At 46.1% G+C, this 16115-nt stretch overlaps 1 protein-coding gene across 1 annotated transcript in view; it reads right to left on the minus strand.

The window, feature by feature from the left end:
- Nucleotides 1-15895, minus strand: part of ABCA3 (ATP binding cassette subfamily A member 3) — a 68900-nt gene extending 53005 nt beyond the window's left edge. The window contains exons 1-6 of the mRNA XM_053556524.1: nt 15689-15895; nt 5541-5746; nt 2820-2899; nt 2432-2696; nt 1230-1357; nt 344-509 (exon numbers count right to left, since the gene is read on the minus strand). Of these exons, the coding sequence (XP_053412499.1) occupies nt 344-509; nt 1230-1357; nt 2432-2696; nt 2820-2873 (613 nt within the window). The 5' untranslated portion in view covers nt 2874-2899; nt 5541-5746; nt 15689-15895. The remainder of the gene's footprint in view (nt 1-343; nt 510-1229; nt 1358-2431; nt 2697-2819; nt 2900-5540; nt 5747-15688) is intronic.
- Nucleotides 15896-16115: the final 220 nt, after the last annotated feature.

Here is a 16115-nt window from a genome sequence, read left to right on the forward strand (position 1 = left end):
AAAAAAACTTATAAAACTGCACAGAGAAGGTCAGGGACAGAAGGAAAATGTAAACCAAGCCCAGAAGACTCAAACAGAAGCTTTTTAAACACTGAAATGCAAATGTTTCACTCAAGAACACATGTCTTCTGGGATACAAGGAGGAGACATTGTTATTTTCAAGGATTATTTTAGCCTATCAGAAGCTAGTTTTACCAGATGTTTCCTTCCATTTCCTACAAACAAGAAGAAAATTAAGTATTCCTAAAAAATATTTCTGCAGAGAAATGCAAGGTGGGTTTCCCCCCATGTCACTAGTTAGCACCCAGGGCTGACAATGTGGCACCTAAAAAGTGCTTCTCACCAGGTTCTCCGCCATCAGGGGATGTAGGTTCCCTTGGTCCAGGGTTTGGGAAAAGTGGAAAAAGGGAAGTAGTATGCCAGCCTTCTGTCTCCTTCAGGAAAAAGGAGCCCGTTTGGGTCCACATGTAATTTCTTCGTGTGTAACTGAACCGTAGGTGATATTTTACCTGTGGAAACAAAGAGAAAAGTACTGTTCTGAGGGATCCAGACATAGAGGCCAGTGGTAGAGTCAAATGAGATACTGCTCTAGGGACTTCCATCACCACTAAGAACTCATTACCTCTGAAAATGTCCAAGGGGCCCTGGAATGTGCAAGTGAAGGTCCTGCCCCAGAGGAAGCAGGGAGCTCCCCAGGGGCACCTTTGGGGGATCCTGGTCACTCTTCTCTCCCCAACAAGAGCTCTACACATAAGGTGCCCTGACTGTTCAGCATCCGTGGAGGCCGCCAACATAGTACTGGATGGGTCTGACTGTTTCCCAGGCTTAATGTCGTGAAAAAACTTTCTTTTTTCCTCCTTTTTTCGGTCCTGCCAGACAATATTTAAGTTCCAAATCTCTGCTACTTTCCTATCTGCTCTGTATGACTTTATCCACAGAGGCTTGGAAACCAACAGTGCCATTTATAAAAAGAGATAAACAAAAGGGCCTGGAGTGACTGTCTATAGGCAGGTCCATTTTCCAAACTGCTCTGCACCATCCCTTCCGTGGGGACCAGGAAGGTGAAAATGGACCCAAAGAAGAGTGTGATATTCAGTCGCAGGTGGGCAGAGGTTTATGGAAAAGCAGTTGCTTTTATAGGCTGAGTTGGTCATGAGGGGGAAGTTAAGGCCTTGCTGATGGGCCGTGATTGATCAGCACAGCAACTGGGGCCCAGGCACAAGTCTCACCGCTAGTGGCAGGATGTCCTTGCTGTGGTTGAAGGTGTGCTCAAACACCACGGCAGCCAGCACATTGGACGAGTGGTTATCATACCTAATATAGTCCTCAAAGTCCTTCTCAGAGGGAAAGCCACGAACTGTGGAGAGAGAGCATGAGGGCCAAGAGTCACCCAATTGTCCCTTCCACTTGAAAAATCTGATGGCAAACTCACAAGAATCTCTAGGGCCCTGTAAACTTTTCCTAAGATTCAAGGTAGCTTGGTCTTTGGCAAAGAGACAGGTTGCCATAAAGACGGGCAGAACAGCTCAGTCTGAGTGCTCTTGCCAGCATTCCTGACCAGCGCCGGAAGCTCTGAGCAAGGCAGGCACCTAGGCTGAACCAAAACCCACCTTGGACTGGTTCTGCAGCCAGGGGCAGCTTCTCTCTCTTGTGACCACAATGGTGTGTTTTAAGAATTGGAGTGGACACCATTGTACATTTTCTCAAGTGATTTCTCTATTGTCCAGATCCTGTTTTACATAAACAGTTTTACTGTAATCATTTAGTGAGGGCCAAGGAATGTTCTCTACGTGTTTGCTACATTGAATCAAATAAGCACAGGAGATACATACCAAAATGAAGAGGAAAAAAAGGGATACTACTTTTTATACTGGGAGTTTCCCTCACAGGCTTTCCTATGACTTTTTAGAGCTGCCTTCCCCAAACCACATCCCAGAAAATCAGTGGTTCTCAATCTTCCTAATGCTGCACCTTTAATACAGTTCCTGTGGGTCGTGACACACAGGTTGAGAACCACTGCAGTAAACGTTCTCTGCACCATACACTCAAATCGTGCTTTGCCCTTATAACTAAAAAGCTTTCCTTGGCCCAAGTCTACCCAGTTATCCTGTGAATTCCTTTTCACAGGATTTTTGACCATTAGTTCCAGAACCTGAGACTGCTCAGGTGATCATATCACTTCACTGAGTTCTCAGAGCTCTGGACAGATGGGTGGTCAGATTCAGTTCCCATTTTATAATGATATGTGGACACAGAGAAATCCAGGATTCACCAGTGACACAGCCACTGAGAGGAGAGGATGGGTCTGGACACCTCTCAAGACCAGAGAGAGAGGCCTGTTTCTTCCCTATGTCTCAGGCTTGACCTCCATAATGCAAGGCCCAGGGAACTACAGAGAATGATGGAAGCCCAGTGCCCCATCCAGTCTCACCTCTCATGTTGATCACAAGCTCCCTTCTCACTGTCTCAGTGATGGTTTTGGCAGCATCACTGTGGGAAGGGATGAAGGCAAGCTCCCAGCTGTCTCCTGGTGGAGGGAAGGTGAAGAACAGAGGCAGCTCCTGGATGGACTGGCCAGGGTAGATGGTGGCGTTGGGCACATTTTCTGACTGAATCTTCAAGCGAAGCCAAATCAAGATTCCGGAAAACAGCAAAGGCAAGAAGAGTTCCAGGACTGTCACTAGAACCTTCCGCTTCTAGAAAAGAAACAACAACCCCTTGTAGAGGGAGTTGTAAAGCAGGAGGGCAGAGCACACAGATGGCCCCTGCCTCGAGGGTGTCCTGGGAACCCCTGTCTCCCTCTGAGGGTCTGGACCCACCTTCAGGGTGTAGTTCTTCCAGAGGAGGAGTGCCAGGTGACGGAGCACTGCCATCTTCTCGCTGGGAGGGTTGTCCTTCCCTAGTTACCAGCCAAAGACAGAAAGTTTAGATATGCAATGAGAACACAAATTGTGGAAAATTTGAGGAAGAGCCACAGACCCTCTTCTTCCTTGTTTCTCACCTTTCTTTGTGCCAAACACCCCTGGGGTGGGGGGAGATGTCAGGCTGTGGGCCACCCTGACATCTCAGACACACTCTTTTTGGAGACTGCCTTATTTCTCACTGAGTGTGAGATAGATAGGCTTTTATGTGTGCTGCACCTAGTGTAGTGGTGTTTCTCATCAGAGAAACACTACTCAGATGCTTTCTGCAGTTAATATGAATTGGCTATGTGTTAGCAAAATATTCAGGCTCATGGAATTCCCTTTCCTGACTGGCTTTATTTTCAATAATTCAGAAGCAGTAAAAGAAAAGTGGGGTGATTACTAGGACTTTTGAAGGCCGTCAGGGGAAGACAAAGGGGAGGCCTTGAGTTGGGGCTCATGGGCCTAGGAGGACAGAGTAGGCAGAGTGAAATGACCAGTATGCTCTCCTGAATCTAAAGACCCATTTTTCTTCTTATTATAGGTATTGGTATCAGAGCCTCCACTGCATAACACCAGGCATTTTCATCTTTACCACTTGTCCAAAGCAAATGCATCCAAAAATATCCATCCTATGTTACATGTAAATATAATAGTTAAATCTGGCACATACAACTGGGAAAAAAAATCTACTAGGGTGGCGCCTGTGGCTCAAGGAGTAGAGTGCCGGCCCCATATACCGGAGGTGGTGGGTTCAAACCTGGCCCCAGCCAAAAACTGCAACAACAACAACAAAAATCAAGGATCATTCTTGGGGCGGCGCCTATGGCTCAAAGGAGTAGGGCGCCGGCCCCACATACTGGAGGTGGTGGGTTCAAACCTGGCCCCAGCCAAAAACTGCAACAACAACAAAAATCAAGGATCATTCTTGGGGCGGTGCCTGTGGCTCAAAGGAGTAGGGAGGTGGCGGAGGTGGCGGGTTCAAACCCAACCCCTGCCAAAAACTGCAAAAAAAAATCTGCCAAGAGATTACCAAACACAAGTGATAGCAGAAACAAGGCTCAGATCTATAAAGGCATCCTCAATTTATGTAAATCCATTTTACTAAATGTCAAATGTAAGAAATAGAGAATCTGAACCCTGAGTTTACCAGGTACTAACCTGCTAGAGAAATAGGTGGACTTCAGTAGCCCAGGTATACTCTGTGATACCCAGGAAACAGAAGGAATGTGCACTGAAGGCTAAGGGCACAGGGGCTGAAGTGTGTAAATGCGGCTGCCTGGACCTGGAAAGGGCAGGGAAGCCAATGGAGGAGGGAGAGCCCAGAGAAGTTCAGGTCACACACTGAGAACTGCAGGTAAAGTAGAAAGAATCCCTCCCTTGCTCAGCTAACTTTAAGTGCAGAAAAGCCTCTGTGACTCACAGTGGAAGAGTTTCAAGTACAGTTAATCAGCTCCATGCTCATGGCTAATACTGATCAAACACCATCTATCGGCTAGGTTAAGACAGCATAGGATACAAAGAAATAATTAGTGGATCCTCACCTGAAGCACCAAAAAACAAAACAAAACAGCCAAAAAAAAAAAAAAAAAAATTAGTGGATCATTCATTAATCAACATGAACTAACAATGCTACCAAAATGACCCTTTGGAGACTCCAGTGCTACAGTGAGGGGCTGTTTACTTTTTAAAATGACCCAGTTTACAATTGCAATCAGTGTAACTGACTTATTGTACCCTCAATGAATCCCCAACAATAAAAAAAAAAAAAAAAAAAAAATGACCCAGTTTACTTTTGACCTCAGCTGAAAATCATTTCCATTAAGACATTTTATTATTAAAATTCTTGGTTTTAAAATTTGAAAGGTTAAAAATACCTAAAGTATTCAAAAATAAACAAATAAAATCCTTGCTTTTAAAATTTGAAAGGTTAAAAAAACCCCAAAGTATTTAAAAATAAATAAATAAAATTCTTGCTTTTTTTAAAAGAAAGATGTGGCTATTGCTAGCTATCTGATAATACTCAAAATTTATTCTTTAAAGGGTAGTCAATAAATATTTGTCCAAACTACAAGTGCAAAAAATTAGTTACAAATTAATTTAGAATATGACTTTGAATTAACCACATGGTTAAAATGTGAAAAAATTAAAGCTTAAAACGGTATGAAGTGCTATTAAGTTGTAACTTAATAAATGAATCCAATTCTTTTAAAATCAATAAAGTAGAAAACATGCCTTAAAATCATTTACAGATGCTCATAAAAGAGCAGTGACTTAATTATACACCCTAAGGCCTATGGTTTATGAGAGGTTTCTAGCAGTGGTTTAGATAAAATGGGGAGACCAGCACCTCCAGTCCGGGCCAGTTGTCCTGGGAAGGCCAATCTGCATGGGCAGCAAGTTTGACTGACATGAGCTTCCTCCCTCTACCAAGAGAGGAACATAAAAGGGTCACAATTCAAAGAACCCTCCTGGTCAGACAACTAGATGATTTCCTTTTCTGGAAAAATCTGGTCAAGAAAGAAAACATCCCATGCATAGTCCCATCCTCTCCAGGCCCAGGGCAGGGAGGGAAAGCACAAAGACAGACTGTCCACTTTTCTATACAGGCCAGAGAAGCAGCATGAGAGAACTGACCTGTGTCCTGGGAGAGGCTCCAGGCAGTGGGTCTTCCTTCAGGCTACAGGAGAACTGGCCCGGAGGAGGCGGCCCTGCACAAAGGGCTCCGGGGTGGGGCTGGGGAGCCTTGCAGGCGTAGCAGGGTGACCTTGGGGTTTGAGAGCGCTGAAGCCTCCTGGGACATCAAGAGGGACCCAGGGCTTGCCGGCATGACTCCCTGGCACCTTATTGTAGATAGAGGGCATGTGGGCAAAATGTGGAAAATAGTCATAGAACAACTTTTACCAAGTTAGAAAACAAAAGAGCAAAATAGGTGGCAAGTATGTTAACTTAGAGCAGATCTGTTCACAAAAAAATAGGGATTTAGAACACAGGTATATCAGGGCTTTCTCCTGGGATATAAAATAAAAGATACTTTTTATACTCTATACTCCTGCAGCCTAAGCCTCTCTGGCTTCTGGTATCATCACCCTTTTATAGATGATGAAACCAAGAGGACGGACTTGGCCCAAAATCACACAGCAAGAAAGTTGCAGAGGATTTGAACCTCGACCTGTTTTAACTTCTAACTCTGTTCTTTTTTTCTTTTTTTGGCTTTTTTAAAATTTTATTTTGTTGCTTATTTTTTATTTCTTTACTTTTTTTTGTTGTTGTTGTTGAGACAGGGTCCCACCCTATGCCCCTGAGCAGAGTGCAGTGGGCATGGTAGCTCACCACAACCTCAGACTCGGGCTGCGGGCACCCAGCTGCCTCCGCCTCCGGAAGCCGCTGTACTACTGTATCCTTGAGTATCCTAAAACCAGTGAACTACTTTTTTTTAATTTTGGAGACAGAGTTTCAGTTTGTGGCCCTCGGTAGAGTGATTCTTTTGCCTCAGCCTACTGAGTAGCTGGGACTACAGGTGCCTGTCACAACGCCCGGCTGTTTTTAGAGAGAGGGTCTCACTTTTGCTCAGGCTGGTCTTGAACCTGTGAGCTCAGACAATCCACCCTTCTGGGCCTCCCAGAGTGCTAGGATTATAGGTATGAGCCACCATGCCCAGCCTTGAACTTCATATATATATTTGCTCCCAGAACATCAGAAACCAAAAGGAAAAAATGTTCCTCAAGTCTTACTACCTTCACAGACATTTTATATGTTGCCTGTTGCTTTGTGCACATAGGCTTTAAAGTCTCACTGAAGGCTATAGTTGAATTGGTTCTGTTTGAGTAAAAGGCATTTAAAGGAAGAGATCCCGGAATTACAAAATCTGGAAAGCTTTCTGGTTATGAAAGCAAATGTACAAGAAAGAAGGAAGTTAATTTTCCTTAAAACACTTGACCCTGCAGCTGCACAGAGTCCCCAGCAGTGATGGCCATGACCCAGAGCCAGCCTGGGAGCTGAGCCCCTTTAGCTACTCTAAGGCAAGCACTCAGGACTCCAGCCACTTGCAAAACTGCCACCTCCGCCTGACAAGAGCTTGTTAAGAACTTCCCTCTGAAGAGGGCTCACTTTACTCCTAGTGGGGACACAGTCGGGAAGGGGAAGGCAAACCTTCCCCCCAACCCAGCTAAAAAATTTGTGTACTTACTGTTAAGATGTTAAACATTATACCAATCTCTCAGTGTTTCAATGTTTGTTTTTTAGGTGTGCAGCTGAATTGGAGCATGGTGAGCCCATGCTGTGGGCTACTAATTTCTGAGAACACTCTTGACGGCACATAGGATTCCTCTAAAAATGGTATTTCCAATAACTGTGGCGAAGCAAGGATGATAGGTACTTAATGTTCACTAGTAGAATCTGTGACCGCATAGGATACAGAAGACAAAGAAGCATTTATTCATTCAACAAACATATATCAAGTTTTTACTATGAGTTGGGCACTTGTATGAGGTACTAAGGATTTGGAAATGAGAATGTTCTTAATCCAAGGAGTTCAGAGTCTATGACTACTTGTGTGTATTGTACCTGCTGTAACTGATGCCAAATAAAACATCTCAAGATTTTTATTTTTTTTATTATTATTTTTTTTTTTGTAGAGACAGAGTCTCACTTTACGGCCCTCGGTAGAGTGCCATGATGTCACAGGACTCACAGCAACCTCCAGCTCTTGGGCTTCCGCGATTCTCCTGCCTCAGCCTCCTGAGTAGCTGGGACTACAGGCGCCCGCCACAACGCCCGGCTATTTTTTGGTTGCAGTTCAGCTGGGGCCGGGTTTGAACCTGCCACCCTCGGTATATGGGGCCAGCTCCCTACTCACTGAGCACAGGCGCCACCCAAAACATCTCGAGATTTTATAGAAGACCGGAATTAATTGTGTGTGTGAGAGAGGGAGCAACTAGGACAAGAAAGATGGCCTGGGAAGGTGGCAGGGAGGAGATGACATAGGAAACCAGTTTTGAAGGGCTCACTGGTTGGGGTGGGGAGGGCATTACAGGATCCCCAAAAGGTGAAAGAAAGAGTATGTGTGGGGAACAGAAGATTATGCTGAGTAGGTGGGACAATGACACAGAAGAGGCAGCAGCGGAACGGCTGGAAAGGGAAGCAGACGCCACGTTGCCAGAGCCTTGGGTGCTACACTAAGAATGGGGTTTGGGTGCATCCAAATGTGCAGTGACACTGCTTGAGGGTGTAGGGTTTAGTTTACCCTTTTGCCCAGTACATGATCTTTTGGGGGATAGGTGAGCACGGTAAATATTTGAAAATTTCAATTCAGTGGATCCTGTGGATGAAATGCCCAAACATCAGTAAATAACTGTAAAAACAAAAGGCTAAAAACAGCAAGCGCATTTATAGAATATGGTCCCTACCCATGAACCCTACCAGTGGTTTCTGAGTGGGGTGAGCAAGACAGTCTGTAGCAATGAAGGAATGGTGGGGAAATCTACTTATAAGTATTTTTCTTTAAAAATATGAAAAATACCAGCCGTGCTGGCTCATGCCTATAATCCTAGTACTCTGGGAAGCCAAGGTGGATGGATGGCTTGAGCTTAGGAGTTCAAGACTAGCCTGAGTAAGACCCACATGTTGTCTTTAAAAATAGAAAAAGTAGCCAGATGTCATGCATGGTAGTTGCTTGTAGTCCCAGCTACTTGGGAGGCTGAAGCAAGAGATCACTTGAACCCAGGAGTTTGAGGTTGCTGCAAACTATGATGACACCATGATACTGTACCCAGGGTGACAGAGTCAGACTCTGTGTCAAACAAAGAAACAAATGAACAAAAAAAGTGAAAAATTTGGCTTTACTGATATTTACTCTGGTCCTCACACCAGCCTGTGGGGCATTGGTCATGGCATCTTGATGGAGGAGGAGGCACCTTGTGATGTGGGTTGCTCCAGACATACTGGAGTTTACATACTTCAGGATATCACAGTTGAGTTCAAAGGAAAAACAAGACCCTGAAATAGCCAAACTTTATACTATTGTGCAGTGATTCAGGAAGTGACCATTAGTCTTTTTTGTGTCATATGGATGTTCACCGGGCATCTCATGACTTAGTACTTAAAAGAGCCAAAGATTCAAGGAGAAGGTACAGATTTTTGTCTGTAGCTCACTCAGTGGTTAGGGTGCTGGCCACATGCACTGGGGCTGGTAGGTTTGAACCCGGCCAAGACCTGCTAAAACAAACAAAAAAATAGCTGGGTGTTGTGGTGAACATCTGTAGTCCCAGCTACTATGGAGGCTGAGGCAAGAGAATCGCTTAACCCAAGAGTTTGAGGTTGCTGTGAGCTATGGTGTCATAGCACTCTACTGGGTGCAACAAAGTGAGACTCTGTCTAAATTAAAAAAAAAAAAAAAAGAATGTACAGATTTTCTTTCATGAAAAGTTCCAAATCTAGAGTTTTATTTTTTTTTTAATGACTTCAGCAGTGTATCAATGAGCTTTTTTCGAGACAGGGTATCACTCTGTTGCCCAGGTTAGAGTGCAGTGGTGGCATCATAGCTCACAGCAACCTCAGACTCCTGGACTCCAGTGATCCTCCTGACACAACCTCTTGAGTAGCAGGGACTACAGGCACCTGCCACCATACCTGGCTACTATTTTTTATTTTTTGTGTAGAGATGAGGGTCTTACTATGTTGCCCTGGTTGGTCCTGAACTCCTGTCCTCAGCAATCCTCCTCCTTCAGCTTCCCAAAGTGCTAGGATTACAGGCATGAGCTACCATGCCTGGCTACTCTTTTCTTCTAAGCAAATGCACTTGAATCTGTCCCTTCAAGGAAAAGGAGATAATGCCATGAGTTACAGCTTTTCAAAATAATCTGTGCCAAGAACACAGCATTTGTGAAAATAGATTGCCAATAGACTGAGTACACTGCCAATGATGTTGCTAGAGTGCTGTCTACATACACACCTAGCCCCGCACATTAAAAACCATCGAAACCAGAATTCCCACCTTCATTTTTTTTTTTTTTTTATTATTGGGGATTCGTTGAGGGTACAAGATACCAGGTTACACTGATTGCATTTGTTAGGTAAAGTCCCTCTTATAATTGTATCTTGCCCCCAAAAGGTGTGTCACACACCAAGACTCCATCCCTCTTCCCTCCTTCCCTCTCTCTGTTCTTCCTTTCTCCCACCCTTCTTCTCTTTCTCTCTGCTATCCCCTTCCCCCACCCCCCACAATGTACTAGGTCATTAATTGTCCTCATATCAAAATTGAGTACATGCTGCTTGGTGCCTGTAGCTCAGCAGCTAGGGTGCCAGCCACATACACCAGAGCTGGTTGGTTTGAATCTGGCCCAGGCCTGCCAAACGACAATGACAACTACCACCAAAAAATAGCCAGGTATTGTGGTGAGTGCCTACAGTCCCAGCTACTTGGGAGGCTGAGGCAAGAGAATCGCTTAAGCCCAGGAGTTTGAGGTTGCTGTGAGCTGTGATGCCACAGCACTCTACCCAGGGTGACAGCCTGTGACTCTGTCTCAAAAAAAAAAAATTGATTACATAGGATTCATGCTTCTCCATTCTTGTGATGCTTTACTAAGAATAATGTGTTCCACTTCCATCCAGGTTAATACAAAGGAGGTAAAGTCTCCATCTTTTTTAATGGCTGAATAGTATTCCATGGTACACATATACCACAGCTTGTTAATCCATTCCTGGGTTGGTGGGCATTTAGGCTGCTTCCACATTTTTGTGACTAAAAATTGAGCTTCAGTAAACGGTCTAGTACAAGTGTTCTTATGATAAAAGGCTTTTTTTCCTTCTGGGTAGATGCCCAGTAATGGGATTGCAGGATCAAATGGGAGGTCTAGCTTGAGTTCTTTGAGGTTTCTCCATACTCCCTTCCAAAAAAGTTGTACTAGTTTGCAGTCCCCCCAGCAGTGTAAAAGTGTTCCCTTCTCTCCACATCCATGCCAGCATCTGCAGTTTTGAGATGTTGTGGTGTGGACCATTCTCACTGGGGTTAGAGGATATCTCAGGGTGGTTTTGATTTGCATTTCTCTAATAATTAGAAATGATGAGCATTTTTTGATATGTTTTTAGCCATTTGTCTGTCTTTTTTAGAGAAGGTTCTATTCATGTCTCTTGTCCATTGATACATGGGATTGTTTGCTTTTTCATGTGGATTAATTTAAGTTCTCTATAGGTCCTAGTTATCAAGTTTTTGTCTGATTCAAAATATGCAAATATCCTTCTATTGTGTAGGTTGTATATTTGCTTTGGTTGTTGTCTCCTTAGCTGTACAGAAGCTTTTCAGTTTAAGTCCCATTTGTTTATTTTTATTGTTGTTGCAATTGCCACGGAAGTCTTCTTCATAAAGTTTTTTCCCAGGCCAATATCTTCCAGTGGTTTTTCTATGCTTTCTTGGAGAAAGGTGAGGGTCCAGTTTCAGTCTTTTACATGTGGATGTCCAGTTCGCCCAGCACTGTTTATTGAATAGGGATTCATTCCCCCAGTGTATGTTCTTGTTTGGTTGATCGAAGATTAGGTAGTTGTAAGATGTTAGTTTCATTTCCTGGTTTTCTATTCAAAATGTCTCTGTCTCTATTTTTGTGCCAGTATCATGCTGTTTTGACTATGATGGTCAAAACAGCCTAAAGTCTGGTATGCTGATGCTCCTGGTTTTGTTTTTATTAGTAAGAACTGCTTTAGCTATACGAGTTTTTTTTTTGGTTCCTTTTTTTTTTTTTTGAGACAGAGTCTCACTATGTTGCCTTTGGTAGAGGGCCATGGCATCACAGCTCACACCAACCTCAAACTCTTGGGCTTAAGTGATTCTCTTGCCTCAGCTTCCCAAGCAGCTGGGACTATAGGCGCCCGCCACAACACCTATCTATTTTTTTTGTTGTAGTTGTCATTGTTTGGCAGGCCCAGGCTGGATTTGAACCCACCAGCTCCGGTGTATGTGGCTGGCTTCCTAGCTGCTGAGCTACAGGCACCAAGCCCCCACCTTCCTTGATAGCCCCTGAACCTATACCAGCTCAAATCCATCTAGGGCCCTCAAGTGACTGGTGAATGGGATAGAGAAACGAGTAGTCTGACTCATAAGCACCATCTCTTTTCCTGCATTAGGTGTATTGTGCTTACTTGTGAATGCCCTGGGGAGCAGCATCTGAATTAAACAGAACTACCTTTTTTTTTTTTTCCCCACTGTTGCCCTGGATAGAGTGCCATGGCTCCATAGCTCACAGCAACCTCAAACTTTTGGGCTCAAGAGTTGCCTTAGCCTACCAAGTAGCTGAGATTACAGGCACCCACCACACTGCCTGGCTAGTTTTTCTATTTTTATAGAGATGGAGTATTGGTCTTGCTCAGGCTGGTCTTGAACTCCTGAGCTCAAGCCATCCTCCCATGTTGGCCTCCCAGAGTACTAAGATATAGGCATGAACCACTATACCCAGTCTGAAATAAACTGAACTCAGAACTTTCTAATATTGGCACTTAGGTTTTACCAGGAGTGTATGTATAAATGGGATATGGGTGTTCTCACATGGCTTTCCTTTTAAAAAAGAATGTTTATGCAATAGTTTCTGTACCAATTATATGTTGGAAAAGCATAATCATATTTACTTGACCTCTCATCCCTTTAAAAGATCTGTATTTGTGTATATTTCTATATACATGATATATCACAACTATCATATATGGTTATCATTAAATAAATAATATTTATTTAATAAGCTCAATTTTTTAATAAACAGAAGTACATAAGAAAAAGGTATGAGGACAACTTGTTCACACAACAGCTCTTGTGTGGATAAGGTGGGAACAAATGCACAAGCTATAGTCACCGTCTGAGAGCCTAGATGGCCAGGCTTGAGGCTTTGGTCATCTGCACAGCAGGCCCAGGTGGCATCCAATACACTGGCTCTCACACTCCCCACCACTGGCTCTCTTCAGGGCTGGAGGCAGCTGTCATCCTAGGACAGTGGTTCTCAACCTTCCTAATGCCACGACCCTTTAATACAGTTCCTCATGTTGTGGTGACCCCCAACCATAAAATTATTTTCGTTGCTACTTCATAACTGTAATTTTGCTACTGTTATGAATTGTCATGTAAATATCTGATATGCAGGATGTATTTAGGCGACTCCTGTGAAAGGGTCGTTCAACCCCCCAAAGGGGTCTTGACCCACAGGTTGAGAACCGCTGCCCTAGGATCACAAGGCTCTGAGTTTACACTGAAGCTCCTGGCAGGGGTTGGTAGGGTATACTTTCAAGCCAAAGATGTGGGTGGTTTAAAAGGTGCTATTGGGAGAGAGTTCCACAAAATCTTTCCCAACTCTTTCTGTGGCCTCAGTCTCATTTTCCTGCTCAGCTAGCTGTTTAGCTTCTCTAGGGTAGGAAATGAGGTAATAAGGCAATAGAGAATCCCCAGAGAGAGGTAACCACGGATCCTCTGTAACAAGCAAGGTAGTGAGGACCTCATTACACAGCTTCTGCAAAGGCACCTGTCTGTTGCCTCCAAACCTCTCCAAACACTGCAAACCTCTGAGCCATTCAAGGGAATGGAAACTGCAAAATTCTTTCAGGACAAGGACTGATATGTTACACTCTTCCCCACACTCTGGGGGACTTCAGCATTTTGTCTGCTTAGAATATCACCCAAAATACCTGTCTCTACCTGCTGAAACATACCTATCACTTCCCAGCCTATTTCTAGCACCATGTGCTTTGTGAAGCAGTCTCTGATGAATCTGCTTCAGGGGTTTCTCATCTTGGCCATCTGCACAAGGGACTATTCCGAGGGCACTTTAAGATAGAAACTGATGTCTGAGGCCCACCCCTGGAGATTCTGGGCTGTTCTGGGAATGAGAATGTTTTCTCAGGTGATTCAAATGTGCATCCTGGGTCAAGACCAGCCCCTCCTCCTCCACTTCTGGTCACCTGCAGCACCTTTTCTGGACATGCCACGTGGTACTCATCTTGCTCCTCTTTATGTCACAGCTATTGTGAATATATCACCTCTTTAGTGCCAACCTAAGGCCTCTAAGAGTGAGGACTGTGTCCAGGTAATCTTTCATTCAGACACCAGAGTTTTAGAAGGCTTCCCCTCCACAGACTCAATAATGGAGGCATCTATGCCATTTTGAGAAGCAGGGCTGAAGAAGAAACTGTAAACTAGGGGTCTTACCTGGGCCTTCCCAGTTAAGACTAAGTCAAAATAGGTTCCCATGAGACTGCCTGGCACGTACACTGTGGAAGGCTAATGTCTTTTTAGAAAAAACTCGAACTACCCTCTTGTTTCAAAAGGCCGTCTGGTCAGAATGGTGGCAGATCACCGCAGGGAGGGAAAGATGTCATCCTGCTTGTCAGATATGGTAAGCAAAGGTTCAATTAAAAGAAAAAACTAAAAACAAAACAGGGTGGCGCCGGTGGCTCAGTCGGTAAAGGCGCCGGCCCCATAAACCGAGGGTGGTGGGTTCAAACCCAGCCCCAGCCAGGCGTTGTGGCGGGCGCCTGTAGTCCCAGCTGCTCTGGAGGCTGAGGCAAGAGAATTGCTTAAGCCCAGGAGTTGGAGGTTGCTGTGAGCTGTGTGAGGCCATAAAGTGAGACTCTGTCTCTACAAAACAAAACAAAACAAAACCAATTTCCCTATAAAGTTAAGTGTGGAGAGATTCCCATGGCATCCATTTTTACCCATCTCCCCCTTTCTTTTACATTTCCCATGAGACCAACTTTCTAAAAGAAAACAGTCTCAGTCTTTTCAAGTTTACAAAAGGCAGCACCCAGACTTTCTGAATAAAATGATACCACTGTTCAGCAGAAAAGAGTCAAACTCTCCCACTTGCACCTTGCCTAGGCCTCCAACTGTCAGAGGTTTTACCACTCATTCAACCATCATTTCTTGGGCACCTGTTACATGCCAGGAACACAAATACCAACATTATCCCACCCAAGCTTTTAAGGAGCTGCCGACTAGGACACCAACAGGCAAACAAAAACAACATGGTTTCATCCCACCATGTAGAAGGAGGTGTGGAGAGGGCATCCATCCATGCAACAAATGGACACCAAGCATCTGCCTACCCTACACCCTTGCTGAGAAGACAAGTCCAGCTCTCATGGAGCTTGCAGGCGTCGGGGGAAGAGCCAGAACGTATGTATCACCAATGCACACGCACACAAGCACTGACTGTGGGCACCAGAGAGGGCAATCCTTGGGCTGCTGAGGGCCCCTCTGCACAGACGGGTGGCTTCCCCTTATCATCCCCCACACAAGGAGGACATCGCAAACTCCCACCACTAACAGAAGACCGCCGGACCCCTGTCTGAGGCTGACTGGAGTGAGGGGGTGAGAGCAAGGCAGAATCCTCACTGGGATGCGTCACCGGCACCAGGCATCTGCCCCAGCCGGGACGCCACGCCCTGAACGCGCGGTCGGAGCAGGTGCGTCCTCCAGCCCTGGGGCAGTGGGTGTGCTAAAGGTCGGCCTGCTTCGGCCCTGCACAAAGGATTCCGCAGGGATCCCAACTCTGGCAAGGTTAAGTACCTCCGCACTGAGCAGGCTTGAGGAGCCGCCCGCGGTGCCGCGGACACACCCGAAGGCTGCGCCGCGGGAGCCGCACCTGAGGAAGCCGAGGCGGAGCGGGCGGGGCGAGATGCAAGGCGCCAGGCTGGGGCGGACCGGGGTCTGGCCGGCCGATCCGCCAGGGTGGGAAGGGTAGGAAAGGGGGGCCCGGGCGCGGAGGCGGCCCCAGAGGCGTGAGTCCCGGGTTCCCAGTTCCAGTGACACTCACCGACCCTCAACGCCGGGGCGGTGGTGGCCCCGGCGGGCGGCCCTCTCGTGGGGTCCACTCTTTTGGCCCCCCGGCTGCGCTCCAGCCTTGCAGGGGCGGCGGAGGCCGGCAGTGACAGCTAGGAGGCCACCCTGGAGGGGAGGGGGAGGCCTGGGACCTGCGACTGATGGACGCACCAGTCCGCCCGGGCTCCTGCAGAGGGCGCTGTGAATTGCGCGTGCGCAGTCGACCGCCCCTGCGGGTGCCCGGCCCGCCCTCGGCCGCCCCGGCCGGCTGGACCTGGCGCCTGCGCAGGGCCTCGTACGTGTCGCCCACGTCCGGCAGGGGGCGCGCTACTCCACGCGCGCGCCTAGTCAGCCACCCCTGCGGTACAAGCTCGCGCCTGCGCCTGGCCACACGCCTGCCCGCGCCTGCGCAAAGTCCGCAT

Source organism: Nycticebus coucang, chromosome 12 (genome assembly GCF_027406575.1).
Source record: "Nycticebus coucang isolate mNycCou1 chromosome 12, mNycCou1.pri, whole genome shotgun sequence".
Lineage (NCBI taxonomy): Eukaryota > Metazoa > Chordata > Mammalia > Primates > Lorisidae > Nycticebus > Nycticebus coucang.